This window comes from Phocoena phocoena, chromosome 3, assembly GCF_963924675.1.
Source record: "Phocoena phocoena chromosome 3, mPhoPho1.1, whole genome shotgun sequence".
NCBI lineage: Eukaryota > Metazoa > Chordata > Mammalia > Artiodactyla > Phocoenidae > Phocoena > Phocoena phocoena.
The window spans coordinates 52,842,666-52,859,713 of NC_089221.1; the positions used below are offsets into that span (position 1 = coordinate 52,842,666).

General features: G+C 35.0%; 1 protein-coding gene across 6 annotated transcripts in view; it reads left to right on the forward strand.

Moving 5' to 3' along the window:
- ERBIN (erbb2 interacting protein) overlaps nt 1-17,048 on the forward strand; it is a 70,232-nt gene that overhangs the window by 4,500 nt on the left and 48,684 nt on the right. For all 6 annotated transcript variants that reach the window (XM_065874944.1, XM_065874940.1, XM_065874939.1 and 3 more), the window contains exons 3-5: nt 13,057-13,135; nt 14,617-14,706; nt 16,781-16,837. In XM_065874944.1, the coding sequence (XP_065731016.1) occupies nt 13,057-13,135; nt 14,617-14,706; nt 16,781-16,837 (226 nt within the window). The remainder of the gene's footprint in view (nt 1-13,056; nt 13,136-14,616; nt 14,707-16,780; nt 16,838-17,048) is intronic.

A 17,048-nucleotide genomic window follows, 5' to 3' on the forward strand; every position in this document is an offset into this window, starting at 1 on the left:
ATAAAACGCTATGCACCTGGGAAAGGCTAGTAACCCACGTAACTAGTCTTCATGATATGAAACTATTACTTGGCTCAATAATGAACACGCTTACATATATCCTCCTGAAAATGCACTCACTCCAGACTTATTACTCTAAATTGAGAATGGTGCAGTTATGGCCCTGCAGCATCATTAAATTAATATCTTAGACTTTCATGAAACTTCTTGAAGAATAATGTGTTTGAGTTAAGACAACCTATTGAACTGTAGTGTTTCTCTTTTTTTTCATTCTAGTTTCAGCAGTTCCTTCTTGCTTATATTGAAAACCTGCTTTGTACAACTGTGTCAGCTTGTGTTTTTGAGGAGTTGGAGATAATTTCTATGTGACCAAAAGATTTAGGATAAGCACTTAAATATTCTGCCCTGGAAGAGAATGGCTTTAATAATTGTTGCCAACAAAACCTTACAATTTATTTTCATTGAAAATTAAGTTGATTTATCTGTTCTTCTCTTTCTGTGTGATCTCATCTGTTTTTTAAACGGCAGAATCAGTCCCTTGCCTTTTACTTGTTTCCTTGTTTTTTTTTTTTTTCTCTTTTTAGTCTTAAACTGATGTCTGAATGCAACCACATTTCATTGATGGTGAAAAAAGCTAGTGAGGAGAGACAAGAAACTATGATAATGTCAGAACCATTACCTTGACTGATAAAAATTCTTGTATTCCTAATTCTTAATCTGATAGTCATCATTACAACTGATGTAATTAACCCACTTTACTTTTAGAGAGTTGAGATTATTTTAATTAACTTGTAATATGTAACCCTAAAGTGTATGTTTATACAAGTCTGTTATTTATTTATTTATTGGCTGTGCCTTGTGGCTTGTGGGGTCTCAGTTCCCTGACCAGAGATTCAACCCAGGCCACAGCAGTGAAAGCCTAGAATTCTAGCCTCTAGGCAACCAGGGAACTCCAGCTACGTTACTGAAAACAAGAAAATAGCATGCATATTATAGTTGATGTGGTTGGTTATGAGAAATTTGAGTTTTGCTAGTTGCGTATTTGATTAACAACTTGCTTAAAAGAAAGGATAGCACACTAACTGAAAGTAGTGTTTATCAGATTTTGGAAGTATTAAAATTACATTTAGTGTTAAGATGACCACTGTATTAGAGAAGGATGGGAGTTTCATCTTATATTCTGAATGAGAAAATTGAAGTGTCCCTAAATTTTTTCTCTATTACTACATCTCATCATGTTAAATCTTGCATAAGATGCTTTAATCTTGTATCCAAGCTCTACTATTTTTTCCTTTTAGGTGTTTTTATCAGTTCAATCTAATAATATTCTAGTATATCTTAATATACCAAATGCTGTTTTCATATTTATTATCTACATGCCCTGCTTGGAAGGAGGCAGGAAACATTGTGGCATACTTCATTAGTGTTTCAGCAAGCTGTATTTATTTAAAAGCACTTGTTTTAGGATTTTTACTTTCACATTTTCTTAGTTTCTGATCTTTCACATATTTCTTCCAGTGTTTTTCAACTGGCAAGTAACATGTGATTAGTGATTAAAACATTTATTTAAGAAAAAGAAGAATTGTACTCTAATCGATGCTTCTCTGTTTATTTGCCCTGTTGTTATATTGGGGAATTAATCTCATTCTCGGTTAGACTATACATAATATTATCAATATTACCACTTCCTGTCTTGCCTCGTGAGACTGGTGACCAAATTGTGGACTAGTCTATGTATAGGATGTATATAAATTTGAGGTATTAATATTTGTCTTCATTTTGTATGGAATTCTTTTTTTATCATTTATATTCTATGATAAAGCTAGAGTGTTAATTTATGAGTCTTAATTTGCTCTTTCCTTTCATGTCTAAAGTTTTGATTTGTTGTTAGCTTTTTAAAGAAATGAAAAGCTCACCAAGCTGCTATTCCAAGCCATTGCAGATAGCAACTGGTGTTAGAGAAATTATCAACTGTGGTGTTCAAACGGCCTGTCTTCTTGAGAAGACCAGTAGGGGATGATGATTAAAACAATTTGCCAAAGGGGTTGATAGAGAAAGCTGATGGAGAGGAGAGAAAAAAGAAATGAAGGCTATCTAGTTGTTAATTCTCTATATAAGCACACTGATTAAAAGCTAGGAATTGTAAGGCAAAGGAACCAGAAAGAGTAGCTCAGATCTTTCTGTCTGATATGGGAATGCTAGAGAGGTTAATTAGGCCTTTTTAAAAAATCGAGTCCAAAAGTCCAGAAAAAATGGGTTGAAAGTTTGTGGGTCAGTACAGAAAGCAGTTCCTTGAACCTGAGAAAATCTGATGATTGGGGACAAAATGTTGGAAAAGCCTCTTCACTTTAAGTTCAAAGAAGTTATATTGATTACAAGGGAAATTACAGATTGCTGGGGAAGTCACTGTTTTTCTCTGTTTTAAAATTTCTAAAATTGCTAATTTGCTTAATAGTTAATGGTTAAGTTCAGCTGTTTTAATAAATCAGCTTATTTAAGATAATGAAAGAAGAAAAACCATGTGTTAAACTGACATGGAACTTAAAAAATGTAGGCTGGTGATCACTGGTCACTGCTAAGTGTGTTGTTAATGAAGACTATAAGTGGGGTGTGCAGTCACTGTGCCTTGCCATAGGCCTTACCATTCACTGTGTTATAACTGATCCAAACCATACACCTGTTATCCCCTAGCCAATATAATCATCTCAGTTTGCAGTTCCTCCTTTAGCCTGTTTTGACTGGAACTCAGTGTTACATTCTGTACTATTTAATTACCTTAGCCTTTAAAATACATAAACCACTAAGTAAGGAGCCACTATTAACTTATATTGTACATTTAGGGCATTGGAGGAGTGTTGATGCCCTCCAAACAGAGATCACCAGGATTACACGTGATTGAGCCATGGGGGTGGAAGGGGAGTCTCAGGGGGTGCTAAAAGACTTATTATAGGATTTGGGCTTGTACTTGGTGATTGGAAGAAGGTTTAAGAATATGAGGGTTTGCTATGGATGGAATGCCATCAAGAAGTAGGAGTAATTCTGTGATTGAGAATATTAATAAATCTCATCTATAGGGAGGGCAGATTAGAGCAAGGCTAAAACTATAATCAGTAAAAAAGCAGCTGTCACTCATTAGGATAAGGGGTGGCTTGGACAAGGTTCATACTTTATCTTTGTCAAGACATGATTACAAATTTGCTTTTGTCTTGATCTGTCATGGTTAAAGAATGGCCTTGTCTAATATTGGTATTCAATGAAATTGCTTAGTTCAACAGGAAAATGCCAAGGCCTCCTTTTGAATGCAGCTTGTTCGTAGTAAGACAAGGACTAGCTGATAGTACAAGACCAGTTCCTAGATTTCAGGGGTATTTTCTCTTTCTCAGCAATATAGGGAGAATTCTTCTGTAACCAAAATAGATTAATATGAGGATAGCCATGTTTTATAGTATCTTCGTTTTACTGAGCTTTAGCAAGAGTCAAATTCTTATAAAAGAGTATATGACAAAGAAGGAACACTATTGAAGTTAAGGGGGAATGAAAAAGGAACAGGTAGCTGAAATTGTTAGAGAATTAAGAAGTAACTCATGATGAAATTCAGGTTCTGCATACTTTATGTACAAGGATAAAAAGAGTTCTCTTTGGAGACAAGCCTACAAGCATTGAGGGTAGGCCTCATTGAGAAAGTGGCTTGAGGAAGTGAGGAAGTTAGCCATGTAGATTTCTAAGGTAAGAATGTACCAGAAAGAAGAAACAGCCAGCGTAAAGTTTATAAGGTGTGAGTCTCCATAGCATGTATGAGAAACAGAAGGCTATGGTAGCTAAAATATAGTGAGCAAGATGGGAGAGTGATAGGAATAGAGGTCAGAAAGGTAGGGATATGGAGCAGCAGATAATGTAGATCCTGGTAGGCATTTGTACGTACTTTGACATATACTCTCAGTGAAATGGAATCATTTGGAAGAGTTTGAGTCAGGTCATTCAGAGCATGAAATGACTTGCATTTTAAAGGTTTACTCTGGTTATGTGTAGAAACAGTATGGTATAAGGGTGAAAAGTAACCAGTTTAGGTGCTATTTCAGTCGCCTCTAGTGATAGTGGTGGAAGTAGTGAGATGTAGACAGACTCTAGATACGTTTGAAGGTTGAGTCAACAAGATTTCATGATGGTTTGGATGTGGGATGTGAGATAAGAGTCAAGAATGATCTCAGTGGTATTGGTCTGTGCATGTGGAAGGATAGAGTGCTGCCAGCTGAGATGGGGACATCTCTGGGACTCATAATTTTTAGTGGAAAAAAATCAGGGGCTCATTTTTGGACATGTTACATTTAAAATAAGATATACAGATGTTCAGAGGGGTTTGGAGTTCAGTCGAAAGGGAAATGTGCTAGCCATACATATTTGAGAATTGCCAGCATGTAGATGGTATATAGAGCCTGAGATTAGATACAGTCAACAAGGCCATGAATCTGAAAGAGGACTAAAGAATGAGCCCTGGTGGCAACCCAACATTAAGAGATCTGGAGGAAGGAGAGAAAGGTGCAAAAGATACTGAGAAGGAACACTACTGAGGAAGGAAGGAAGCCAATAGAATGAAAATATTTGTTTTTCTTGCTACATTTTCGCTTTCAAGAAAAGGAACTATGTCTCAGTATCTACAGTCCATAGCATGGGTGCATATTTGCTGAATAATATAGAGAATAAATAATTTCAGTTCAAGACATGTTTTATTTAAGGTACCTAACAGTACCTAAAGGGCATTTGAAAATTCTTATTTGGAGTTAAGGAGAGAGGGGGGAACCGGAGATACAGATTTGGAACCTGAACATATATATGGTAAGAACTGAAATCACAGTGAATACATTGCTAGCAATTTGTAAAAGCAGGAAACCAGTGAGTACTTCAAAACTACTTGCTTAGGAAAAAATTACTACGATGTATCTGAAATTAGAGTTACTATTTCATAGATACTGATTGGTTAATTTTTATAAACCACATGCTATGAAATAAAGTACTTTAAAATTTGAAAAATATGAAGTATATGTATTTGTGGAAGATGTTATAAGCATTACTGTCCATTAAAAATTTAAATTGCAGAAGTCTAACATAGAACTTTTTTTTTTTTTAAATAAATTTATTTATTTATTTATTTATGGCTGTGTCGGGTCTTCGTTGCTGCGCGTGGGCTTTTCTCTGGTTGTGGCGAGTGGGGGCTACTCTTCGTTGCGGTGCCCAGGCTTCTCACCTGCGGTGGCTTCTCTTGTTGCAGAACACGGGCTCCAGGCGCGCAGGCTTCAGTAGTTGTGGCACATGGGCTCAGTAATTGTGGTTCTCAGGCTCTAGAGCTCAGGCTCAGTAGTTGTGGTGCACAGGCTTAGTTGCTGCACGGCATGTGGGATCTTCCCAGACCAGGGCTCGAACCCATGTCCCCTGTATTGGCAGGCAGATTCTTAACCACTGTGCCACCAGGGAAGTCCTAGAACTCTTAAAATTATCTTTCTCCATATAAAATTTTAGGTCAGTAGAACATACTGTAGTCTTTGGTCTTTTTCTCCTTAGATAGACTTTATCATGTACTAAAAATATTACAGTTCTTGGAATAATGTCATTTACGTAGACTATTTCAAGATACATTATAGACTTTAATAAAAACCAGTGAAATGATATGTAAAGCTGAGTATGAAAATGAAGTCAGGCTCTAAAGAGGACAGTGTAGAATGTCCTCCTCCCACCTTTCCTCTAGATGTGGATTTTTTTTTTTTAAGTATATGATAAGAATTATTCACCACAACCAAGTGGGACTCATTCTGGGCATTCAAGTTTGATAGTTGAAAATAAATCAGTGTTATTCAACACATCAATAGACATATAATGAACTTGGTGATTCCATTCCTTGGTGTTTACTCAAGAGAAATGAAATACATGTCATTTGAAATTAAATATAGTGATTTTTTTAAAGTTCATTACACCTTTTTCATAATTATTGAAGCCTCCTTCCTTTTTTTGCCCTATTCTTCAGTGTCTCCCACATCTACCATGGGCGCCCTGCTGCTACCAGATATTCCTTAGGGCCTGCCACCTAGGAGAGTTATTTTAATGTATCCTCAGTAGAATTATCACTTGAGGCAAATTATTTGTTAGTTGAAGAACTGATAAGAATTTAACTCCTAAATTTATAGGATTCAGTAACACTAAATATTTTGTGTGTAAATAAATGAGAGAAAAGAAAGAAGAAAAATTAGTGTAAAAAAATCAATGTTATTATTAGTGGGTAAGTCAAATTTAACGAGTTGTACAAAAGTACAGTATACTAAGTAGTTACATGTGTTTAGAATAGAGAATTGAGTCAGCCTAATAAATAAGACCTATTAGCAGTAATATAAGAAGCATACAGATACTATTAAGTAATTCATTGTATAAATGCCCTAAAATATATATTTGAAGTATTAAATGTGCAGGTAAAGGAATGCTTTGTAGATAAGTTTTTCCATTTTGGGGACTTGTAATAGGGTTGTCAAGTTTTTATTTCAGCATTAAGAAAATTCTTATCCCTCATTCCCTCCAAAAAGCAACATCTCTCACATCCCTATTACCATAATTTTATTTAAAACTGACTTTTCACTCAAAAGAAAATGAATGCTATAAAGCCACTAAAGTTTAAAACTTACATGAAATGAAAAATTTCCAAAATCAACTCAAGAAGAAATAGAAAACTGAAAATACTAAATCAAATTAGTGGTCAGAAAAACTGTTAGACCTAATTTTAGGGAAAAGTTGGACCAAACCTTCATGGAATGGGATAATCCTTAATTTATAAAATCTATTCTAGAGATTAGAAAGGGAGGAAAGTACTTGACTCAACTTATAAGGGTAATAAAACTTTAATAACAGAAATAGATAAAGACTGTCTAAATTAAAATGTTGGAAATTCTCTGCTGGGATGACAGGAGTAGCTCTGCTGTAGATCTCATCCTCTCTCAGGCTAGCCCAGGCATCCCAGGCATGTCCTCATAGGACAGTTAGGGGAACCTGAGATCTAGTGGAAATTAGGCAGGGCTTTTTTAAACCCTTGATTTCATCAATTGTGTTAACATTTTAGTGGCCAAACCAAAACAGATGGCTGAGCCCAGAATCAGGATTAGGGAAATTATACTTCGCATTTTGTTGGGAGGAGCTGGTACATCACATTCAGAGAGTGGTAATAGGGAGTAGTGAGTGGTCATTAATGTAATCCATCTATCATATATACCTAGAAATAAACTTAACAGAAAATGTGCAGTATGGGCTTCCCTGGTGGCACAGTGGTTGAGAGTCCGCCTGCTGATGCAGGGGACACGGGTTCGTGCCCCGGTCCGGGAAGATCCCACATGCCGCGGAGCGGCTGGGCCCGTGAGCCATGGCCGCTGAGCCTGTGCGTCCGGAACCTGTGCTCCGCAATGGGAGAGACCACAACAGTGAGAGGCCCGCGTACCGCAAAAAAAAAAAAAAAAAAAAAAAGAAAAGTGCAGGATGATCTAAACAGGAAGACATAAAACTATGGAACAGATCAGTAGAAGAGGGTAACAGAAAAGACTGTCCAGAAACATAACCATGGAATATGACACACAAAAATTCCTCTACAAATGGAATATGACACACAGAAATGCCTCTACAAATCAGTGGAATAAGGAAAACAAATATTTCATAAGTGTTGGCACAGTGTTTTTATATGGGAAATAGTAAAAACAAAGAGCCTTACTTCACAGTATATACTAAAATAAATTGCAGATTAAGTAATATGAAAAACAAAAATTACAATTATTAGAAAATGTAGAAAAATATTTTTACGACTTCGGAGTAGAAAAGATGTTTTATTCAAATATTAAAAGCACAGCAGTAAAGGAGTGAAATTTCTACATGACAAAATATAAAGTAAAAATTCATGACAGGCTGTGAGAAAACATTTGATATACTAGTATTTCTAAAGAATGCTTACAATCAATAATTAAAAGAATCCAATAAAAAATGTGTAGTGAACAGAGAATTCAAAGAAGAAGAAATAAAAATGATCAGTAGGAAGCAATGCGAGCGTCTATCAGCAGATGGATAGAGAAGACATGTTTTATACGTGTGTGTGTGTGTGTGTGTGTGCATGATGAAATATTAATCAGCCGTAAAAAGGAATGACATTCTGACATTTGCAGCAATGTGGATGGAGCTAGAGTTTTTTGTTTTTTGTTTTCTGTGACATGCGGCATGCAGGATCTTAGCTCAATTTTAGTTCTCTGACCAGGGATCAAACCCATGCCCCCTGCGGTGGAAGCGCAGAGTCTTAACCACTGGACCACCAGGGAAGTCCCTTTTTTAAAAGATTTTTTAAGTTCAAGTATAGTTGATTTACAGTGTTGTGTTAGTTTCAGTTGTACAGCAAAGTGATTCAGTTATGCATATACATTTGTGTATGTGTTTATGTGTAAGTGTGTGTGTGTGTGTGTGTGTGTGTGTGTGTATGTATATACATATTCTTTTTCAGATTTTTTCCCTTGTAGCTTTACAAAACTATTTCTGTTTTGTATATAAGTTCATTTTATCTTTCTTTTTCTTAAAGATTCCACATATAAGCGATATCATATGATATTTGTCTCTATCTGTCTTCATTTAGTATGATAATCTCTAGGTCCATCCATGTTGCTGCAGATGGCCTTATTTCATTCTTTTCTATGGCTGAGTAATATTCTATTGTATATATATACCGCATTGTTATCCATTCCTCTGTCAATGGACATTTAGGTTGCTTCCATGTCTTGGCTATTGCAGATAGTGCTGCAGTGAACACTGGGGTGCATGTATCCTTTTGAATTATAGTTTTCTCTGGATATATGCCCAAGAGTGGGATTGCAGGATCATATGGTAGCTCCATTTTTAGTTTTTTAAGGAACCTCTGTGCTGCTCTCCATAGTAGCTGTACCAATTTACATTCCCACCAACAGTGGAGGAGGGTTCCTTTTTCTCCACACCCTCTCCAGCATTTTTATGTAGACTTTTTCATGATGGCCATTCTGACCCATGTGAGGTGATACCTCATTGTAGTTTTGATTTGCATTTCTCTAATAATTAGCGATGTTGAGTCTTTTCATGTGCCTTTTGACCATCTGTATGTCTTCTTTGGAGAAATGTCTGTTTAGATCTTCTGCCCATTTTTTGATTGGATTGTTGGTTTTTTTTTAATATTGAGCTGTATGAGCTGTTTATATATTTTGGAGATTAATCCCATGTTGGTAGTATTGTTTGCAAATATTTTCTCCCATTCTGTGGGTTGTCTTTTTTGTTTTGTTTATGGTTTCCTTTGCTGTGCAAAAGCTTTTTAAGTTTAATTAGGTCCCATTTGTTCATTTTTGGTTTTAGTTCCATTACTCTAGGAGATGGTTTCAAAAAGATATTACTGTGATTTATGTCAAAGAGTCTTCTGCCTATGTCTTCCTCTAGGATTGTTATACCATCTGGTCTTACATTTAGGTCTTTAATTCATTTGGATTTTGTTTTTGTGTATGGTGTTAGAGAATGTTCTAATTTTATTCTTTTACATGTAGTTGTCTAGTTTTCCCAGCACCACTTATTGAAGAGACTGTCTTTTCTCCATTGTATATTCTTGCCTCTTTTGTTGTAGATTGATTGACCACAGGTGTGTGGGTTTATTTCTGGGCTTTCTCCCCTGTTCCTTTGATCTATATTTCTGTTTTTGTGCCAGTACCATGCTGTTTTGATTACTGTAGCTTTGTAGTATGGTGTGAAGTCAAGGAGCTTGATTCCTCCAGGAAGGGGAGAGGGACTAGATAGGGGCATGAAATTAGGAAATATGATCTACTATATATAAAATAGATAAACATCAAAGATATATTGTAGGGCTTCCCTGGTGGCGCAGTGGTTGAGAGTCCACCTGCCGACACGGGGGACACGGGTTCGTGCCCTGGTCCGGGAGGATCCCACATGCTGCAGAGCGGCTGGGCCCGTGAGCCATGGCCGCTGAGCCTGCGTGTTCGGAGCCTGTGCTCCACAGCAGGAGAGGCCACAGTGGTGAGAGGCCCGCATACTGCAAAAAAAAAAAGATATATTGTACAGCACAGGGAATTATAACCATTGCCTTGTAATAGCTTTTAATGGAGTATAATCTGTAAAAAAATACGGACTCACTATACCGTACACCTAAAACTTGCGTAATGTTGTGAATCAGCTGTACTTCAATTTAAATCATTAAACACGTGAAAATGTGTTCAGCATCTCTAGGAAATATCAGGAAAATATCTAGTTTTAATTAATATTTCTATTATTTCTGGTAAGGTTCAACCCCTTATACTAGCAAAAAGTAAAGACATTATCAAATGTCAACAAGAATATAAATAGGTACTGTAGTATGAAAATTGATATTACCACCCTGGAAAAGAATTTGGACGTTATCTAGTGATACTGATAACTATGTGCCATGTCCTATTCCAGTAGTGAACAAGAGAGGCAAAGATTCTCCCCTCACAGAGCATGTACTCTTAGTGGTGCCTGATAAGCAAACTTCTAAAGACAGGTAAATATATGTTAATCTGCTTTACATTGTCCCATGTATCCCTGGGTTTTCATATATTTTTTCCCCCTCTGTGTTTCAGAATGGCTGTTTTCTGTTGCCATGTCTTCCTGTCTCTCTGACATGTTCTCCTACAGTGACTAATCTTTTAATCCTGTCCTTTGGATTTTTCATTCACATATTGTATTTATCATTTGTAAAGTTTCTATTTCTTACATTTAATCTTTTCCTCTCCATTTTGTTCATTTTTTTCCTTTAAGTACAATAGCTGTTTTAAAGTCCTTTTTTTGTTAATCTTGTTATCTAAGTAGAGAGAATAATACAATAAACCTGATGTGCCTACCAACCAGCTTCAAAATTTATCAGTATGTTATAGTTTCATTTATACCTCCTGTTTTGCCACCTCTTATTGTTTTAAGGCAAATAAGACAACCTCTTTCATGTATAAATATGTTAAGATGAAACTCTCTATTATCACACTTAAAAAAAGAGAACCAGCTGACAGTAATTCCTTAATATCATTAGATATCCATCAATGTTAACATTTTCTGATTTGAAGCCTTACATGAACTCTGTAAATTCCAGCAAAAGTTCCTTAAACTAAAATTGAAAAAAAAAAAAGAATCATTTTGAAACTGTTAGGGAAATTGAATTTTAATAAAACAACAATGATAAAACCTTTCCTTAAGGATCATTAAGCCCAGATTTTTTAAATTGAAATTTTTATTGAGATAATTGTAGATTCACATGCAGTTTTAAGAAACATTACAGAGTGGTACTCTTGTATTTGTCACCTAGTTTCCCCCAATGGTAATGTTTGCAGTTATTATAGAACAGTAATAATATTGACATTAATACAGCCCCCCAGTCTTACTCAGATTTTTCCTGTGTGTGTGTGTGTGTGTGTGTGTGTGTGTGTGTGTGTGTGTGTGTGTGAAGTAGATTTGGATATTTACCACAGTCAGTTCTCTTTGATCTCCTCTTACCTGGGTAGTTGTTCAGTTTTTCTTTGTCTTTATCTTTTTAGACGCGGAGAGTTTTGAAGATTACTGGCCAGGTGTATAGGATTTCCCTTAATTTGGATTTGTTTGATGTTTGCTTATGATTCAATTCAGGTTGGGTGTTTGGGGCAGGAACACGACAGTAGATGCTGTACCCCTTGTCAGTGTGTCTTAAGATTAGTTGCCCGGTGATGATGCTGTTAACTGCTGATGCTAACTTTGAAACAGTTTAAGTGGTGCGTATGAGATTTCTTCACTTTTTCCCCCTCTTAAAATTAATAAGTATTTTGGGGAGAGAAACTTTGAGACTATATAAATGTATACTGTTTTTCTTCATTCTTTAACCCACTAATTTTAGCATCCATTGATGAGTTTTGACTGATCAGTTATTACTGTAATATTTGCCAGTTGATGATTTTGTATCATTCATTTTTCATGATCTGAAATTCTGTACTTGGGCACTGTAGTAAACTTGCTTAGACTCATACATCAATGAAGTTGAAAGAGCCTTAAATGATCCTTTAGTGTCAGCCCCTTTGATATACATGTTATGTTAGTGGAGGAATGAGTCTTATAACACAGAATTTTTTGAATATTTTTAAAAGTTATTAATTCGCACTCCTAGTCTAGATTAGAACAGTACTACTTAAAGTTTCTCTATGGATTTGTTGCTAGTTCACAAATTATTGTTGCTATATTTTTGCTAAGATAAGTTGAAGAGATAAGATTAAGTGCTAAGAAACTTCTACCATAATTTGACTTGTCACATTTGTGTTGTATTTTACAGAAGTATTGGTGTACAACTGCGTCAGGCATATCCACTGGCATATCTGATACATATTTTCTACCTCTTCTATCTTCAGCTTTGCTTTCAGCTTTGTTATCCTGTATGTATTAGGGACCAGCTCAATCTGGAGCCCAGCAATTAAGAAGTAATGCCTCTTTCATACACACTACTATATAAAAAATAGATAACCAATAAGAACCTACTGTATAGCACAGGGAACTCTTCTTAATACTCTGTAATGACCTATATGGGAAAAGAATCTAAAAAGGAGTAGATATATGTATATGTATAACTGACTTATTTTACTGTACAGCAGAAACTGACACAACATTGTAAATCAACTATACTCCAATAAAAAATTTTTTTAAATTAATGCATCTTTTTATGTGAAAAAACAAAGAATGCTTAATTGTTCTGAATTTTGTGTCCTTAATACCACATAGAGAAGGCACTGATTTTCAGAAGAGCTGGGAGAAGGAAAGGAAGGCAAAACTAAACAAGATAATTAGCAGTAGTCATAAAGAGGCAAAAGAACGAAGAGAAATTGTTGTGCAGATGGTTCTGTTCGTTTGACGTTGGTGTTGTCAATTTATCAAGAATCTGCTCAGTTGGTAAATTTTGAATCTGAAAAGTGTACATTAATTATTAATATCATTATGATTTTTTCCTTTGTAATAGATTCTTTTCACTTGATCATTGATTATTTGTTCATTTTCTAGGAATACAGGAGTTTCCAGAAAATATAAAAAATTGTAAAGTTTTGACAGTTGTGGAGGCCAGTGTAAATCCTATTTCCAAGTGAGTTCTTCTCTGTTGAATTAAAAGTTACCTTTGTGAATAAAGCAAGTATGATATAGTAGAATATTACTTTCTACATTTTAATGAACAGTTAATACCAATCTGAAATCTGCACAAAATTTTAGTTAGATTAAAAAGGAGCCTTTTAATTACTCTTTCTAACTCCATATATTACAGAGGTAAATTTGACGTCCATACAGATAAGGCACGTGCTTTTCCCCAAGTCTCACAGATAGTAAATGTCAGAAATGAGACTAGAATCCAGGTCTCCTAGCTCAATGTTACTTGAACAATATAAAAATGTCTTCACCTGCAAATCCAATGTATGTGGCACACTCAAACTTTTGAAATGAATAAAAGAAACCAAAGGGTCAAAAAGGTAAAAACAACAAAAAAAGGGAAAAGCCATGTGATTGGTTGTACTATATACCAGAGGTCACATATATTCTTTTATGATGGTAATGGCTTTAAGCAGAATGCTTTCTTAGCACCAAAGCTGTTAAATTTTGCAAAAATGGAATGATGAAGCAAAAGGTGAATAGTGTGAACCATAGCTTAGTATAGCTAAGTTGAAAGTTGAAACCAGCTTTCACATATTACAGTATTGTATTTAACGAGTTTTTCCAAACATAGGGAAACACGTAAAGGACAAACATGTAAAGATGATGTTTTACCTTCATCTGAAATTTTTGCTGTAGCATCAAGTTCTAGATTTGTAATTTCTTTTGTAAGCCAGAGGAAATAAAAGTAAAGCTACTTATAGGCTCTTATATGATCTTAAATGTCATTCAGCTTTTAATGTTATTTCTTTCCATTTGGTCATTATAAAATTATACAATCTTTATTTGATTTTTTTAGGGACCAAATATTGAAATTGAAAATAATCTAAACCAGTGTTTCTCAAATAGGGACTGTTTTGCTCTTATGGCTATTTGGTAAATTCTAGAGACATTTTTTGGTTTTCACAACTTGTGGTGGTGGAGAGTGCTGCTGGCTTCTAGTGGGTCAGAGGCTAGGGTTGCTGTTAAACATCCTACAGTGCAGAAGACAGCCTCCTGACAGCACAGAATTATCCAGCCCCAAAAGTCAATACTGTCAAATTTTAGAATTCTTTGTCTAGTCCTTTGGATTGGTGTTAGATAAGGTGAATTTCAAGAGTGTCTGCTGATATATCGTAGTCATGGCCTGAATACATTTCTGTGTGTTGTGGCTCATTCATAGTTGACTGTTAAGTGCAGATTTTATCTTATTGAGACAAATATTGCCTCACTTCCTTTTAAAAAATGATGAAGGTGTAAACATTGAAACAGGTAAGTTATTATAAAAGACAAATCTCAATTTGAGGATCACTCATAAAAGTGAAGAGGTGACTGTTATCTGTTAAGAACATGTGTTGGTTAGACAGTTTCTTAGACAGATTTTAATAAGAAACTAAAATTCTGTATATGAATTAAATTTAAATTCTGGTTTATTTTACATAGGCTTCCTGATGGATTTTCTCAGCTGTTAAACCTAACCCAGTTATATCTGAATGACGCTTTCCTTGAGTTCTTGCCAGCTAATTTTGGCAGGTAAATTACAGTTTCTTCTAAAACCTTCTCTTGTTAGCTCTTGTAAAGTTTACAAAACTACAGGTTGCTTTAGTAATACTATTAATTACAGTTTCATAGGCTCTTCTTTTGTAATTATTTCCAAGCATTGTAGTTTTTATAGTTTCTTTAGAACTTGTTATTTTGTCTTGGAATTTATTTTCCCAAGTAGAAATAAGCAGTGAAAATTTAAAAGAAAAATGTAATTTAACACTTGGTTTTAAAGTATGTAAAAATAGGGAGTTTATTTAAATCGGGATAATTTTTGCATATTTGAGATAGAATGCACTTAGCACTTACACATTTTTTAAAATGATCTAATTATTGGTTTATCTGTCTTCACTGGAATCAAAGTTCTGGAGAAAAGAAAAATGTGTTTCTGGGGTCCACCCCATTGCTCCCTGCTTGAATTTAGACCGATTCTTGTCATACTGTAGTCCCTGAGTAATTTTTCTAGTGGAAAAATGAATCAGTAAATGAACAATAGGTATCAAATTATTATTGTGTTTAGATTAATTGCTAGAGAAAATGCTATCCAAATACATGTTAATATGGTAGTCATCTTTTTGTCTTGAAGACAAATACCATATGATCTCACTTGTATGTGAAATCTTAAAAAACCCACCAAAACCCCAAGCTCATAGATAACAGAGAAAAGATTGGTGGTTGCCAGAGGTGAGGGGGCGGGGGTGGGCAAAATGGGTGAAGGTGGTCAAAAGGTACAAACTTCCAGTTATAAAATAAATAAATCATGGGGATGTAATGTACAGCATGGTGACTATAGTTAACCATATTGTATTGTGTGGTATTTGAAAGTCTCTAAGAGAATAGATCTTAAAAGTTCTCATCTCAAGAAAAAAAAATTTTTGTAACTGTGTATAGTGACAGATGTTAACTAGACTTTTTGTGGTGACCATTTCACAATACAGTTGACCCTGGAACAATGCATGGATTAGGGGTGCTGATCTTCCACACAGTCAAAAATCCACATATAACTTATAGTTGGCCCTCCATATCTGTAGTTCCTTAGTATCCAAGGTTCCAAATCCACAGATTGAACCAACCACAGATCGTGTGGTACCATAGTATTTACTGTTGAAAAAAATCTGTGTATAAGTGGATTCGCACAGTTCAAATCCATGTTGTTCAAGGGTCAGCTATGGGCTGGCTTTAGCTCAAGCGGTTACTCGGTCCCATTGGACTTTTGATGCCTATGTTGTTCAAGGGTCAACTGTACATACAAATATCGAATCATTATTTTGTACACCTGAAACTAACAATGTTGTTTGTCAATTGTATTTCAAAAAAGAAAAAAGAATTCTGTCCTATGGGAACCACATTATAGTGCTTTATATATTTACATATATACACATATGTATGTATGCACACACATATATGTATATACACAAATGTGTATGTATGTGTATACATATATGCATGTCGTGTACTTGTCAGATTTCTGTATCTGGTATTTGGATCACTTTTTAAAATTGAAATGTATTTGACATGTAACACTGTGTAAGTTTAAAGTATACAGCCTGCTGACTTCATACGTTGTATGTTGTAATATGATTGCTGTTGTAGCATTAGTGAGCACCTCTGGACCAGTTCATCTGCTCATTTATCCTCTAATTTTATTGGAATGTGCGTCACTGAAGTGCCAGAGGATTTTCTCCTTTTCCATGTCCCCTTGTGTTTCTTTGTTTTTCTCTCTCAGAGCTCAACCCTAGAGTTAAATTATTGTTCTCTAATCTACTAATGACTAATAATCTGGGGAGGTTTTTTTCAGAAAAATGCATGAAATTCGTTAGGATGGATATTGGGGCAGTTATTTTGTGCTTTGGATATGTCAAGAAGTGTTTATCCCCCCCCCCATTAATTCTGAGGAGCAAAAATAGTCTTTTCTTCCTTTATATTTCTGTGTAATTTTTAATACAATATTCTGCACGTTGTAATTACACAATAAGTATTGGTTCCTTTAAAATTTTAGAGGATTGCATTAATTTGTTAAATTCTTTATCTTTGTTATACATGCGTGATTTATTTTGTTTTGCAGATTAACTAAACTTCAGATATTAGAACTTAGAGAAAACCAGTTGAAAATGTTGCCAAAGTAAGTAAACGTGCTATCCTTTGTGAAATTTAGTTTAGAATTTTAAATTCTTAAATCCTTAGAGAAATATTAACTTTTTAATATCTAAAATGTGAGTGCAAATTATTTTAAAAGACTGACATTTGTGGTCTTTGTATATTAATTAGTGGTGTTCAATATAAAAATCTGTATATCTGTTGGTATTTAATAGTGATTTCATAGCTCTCTGGAA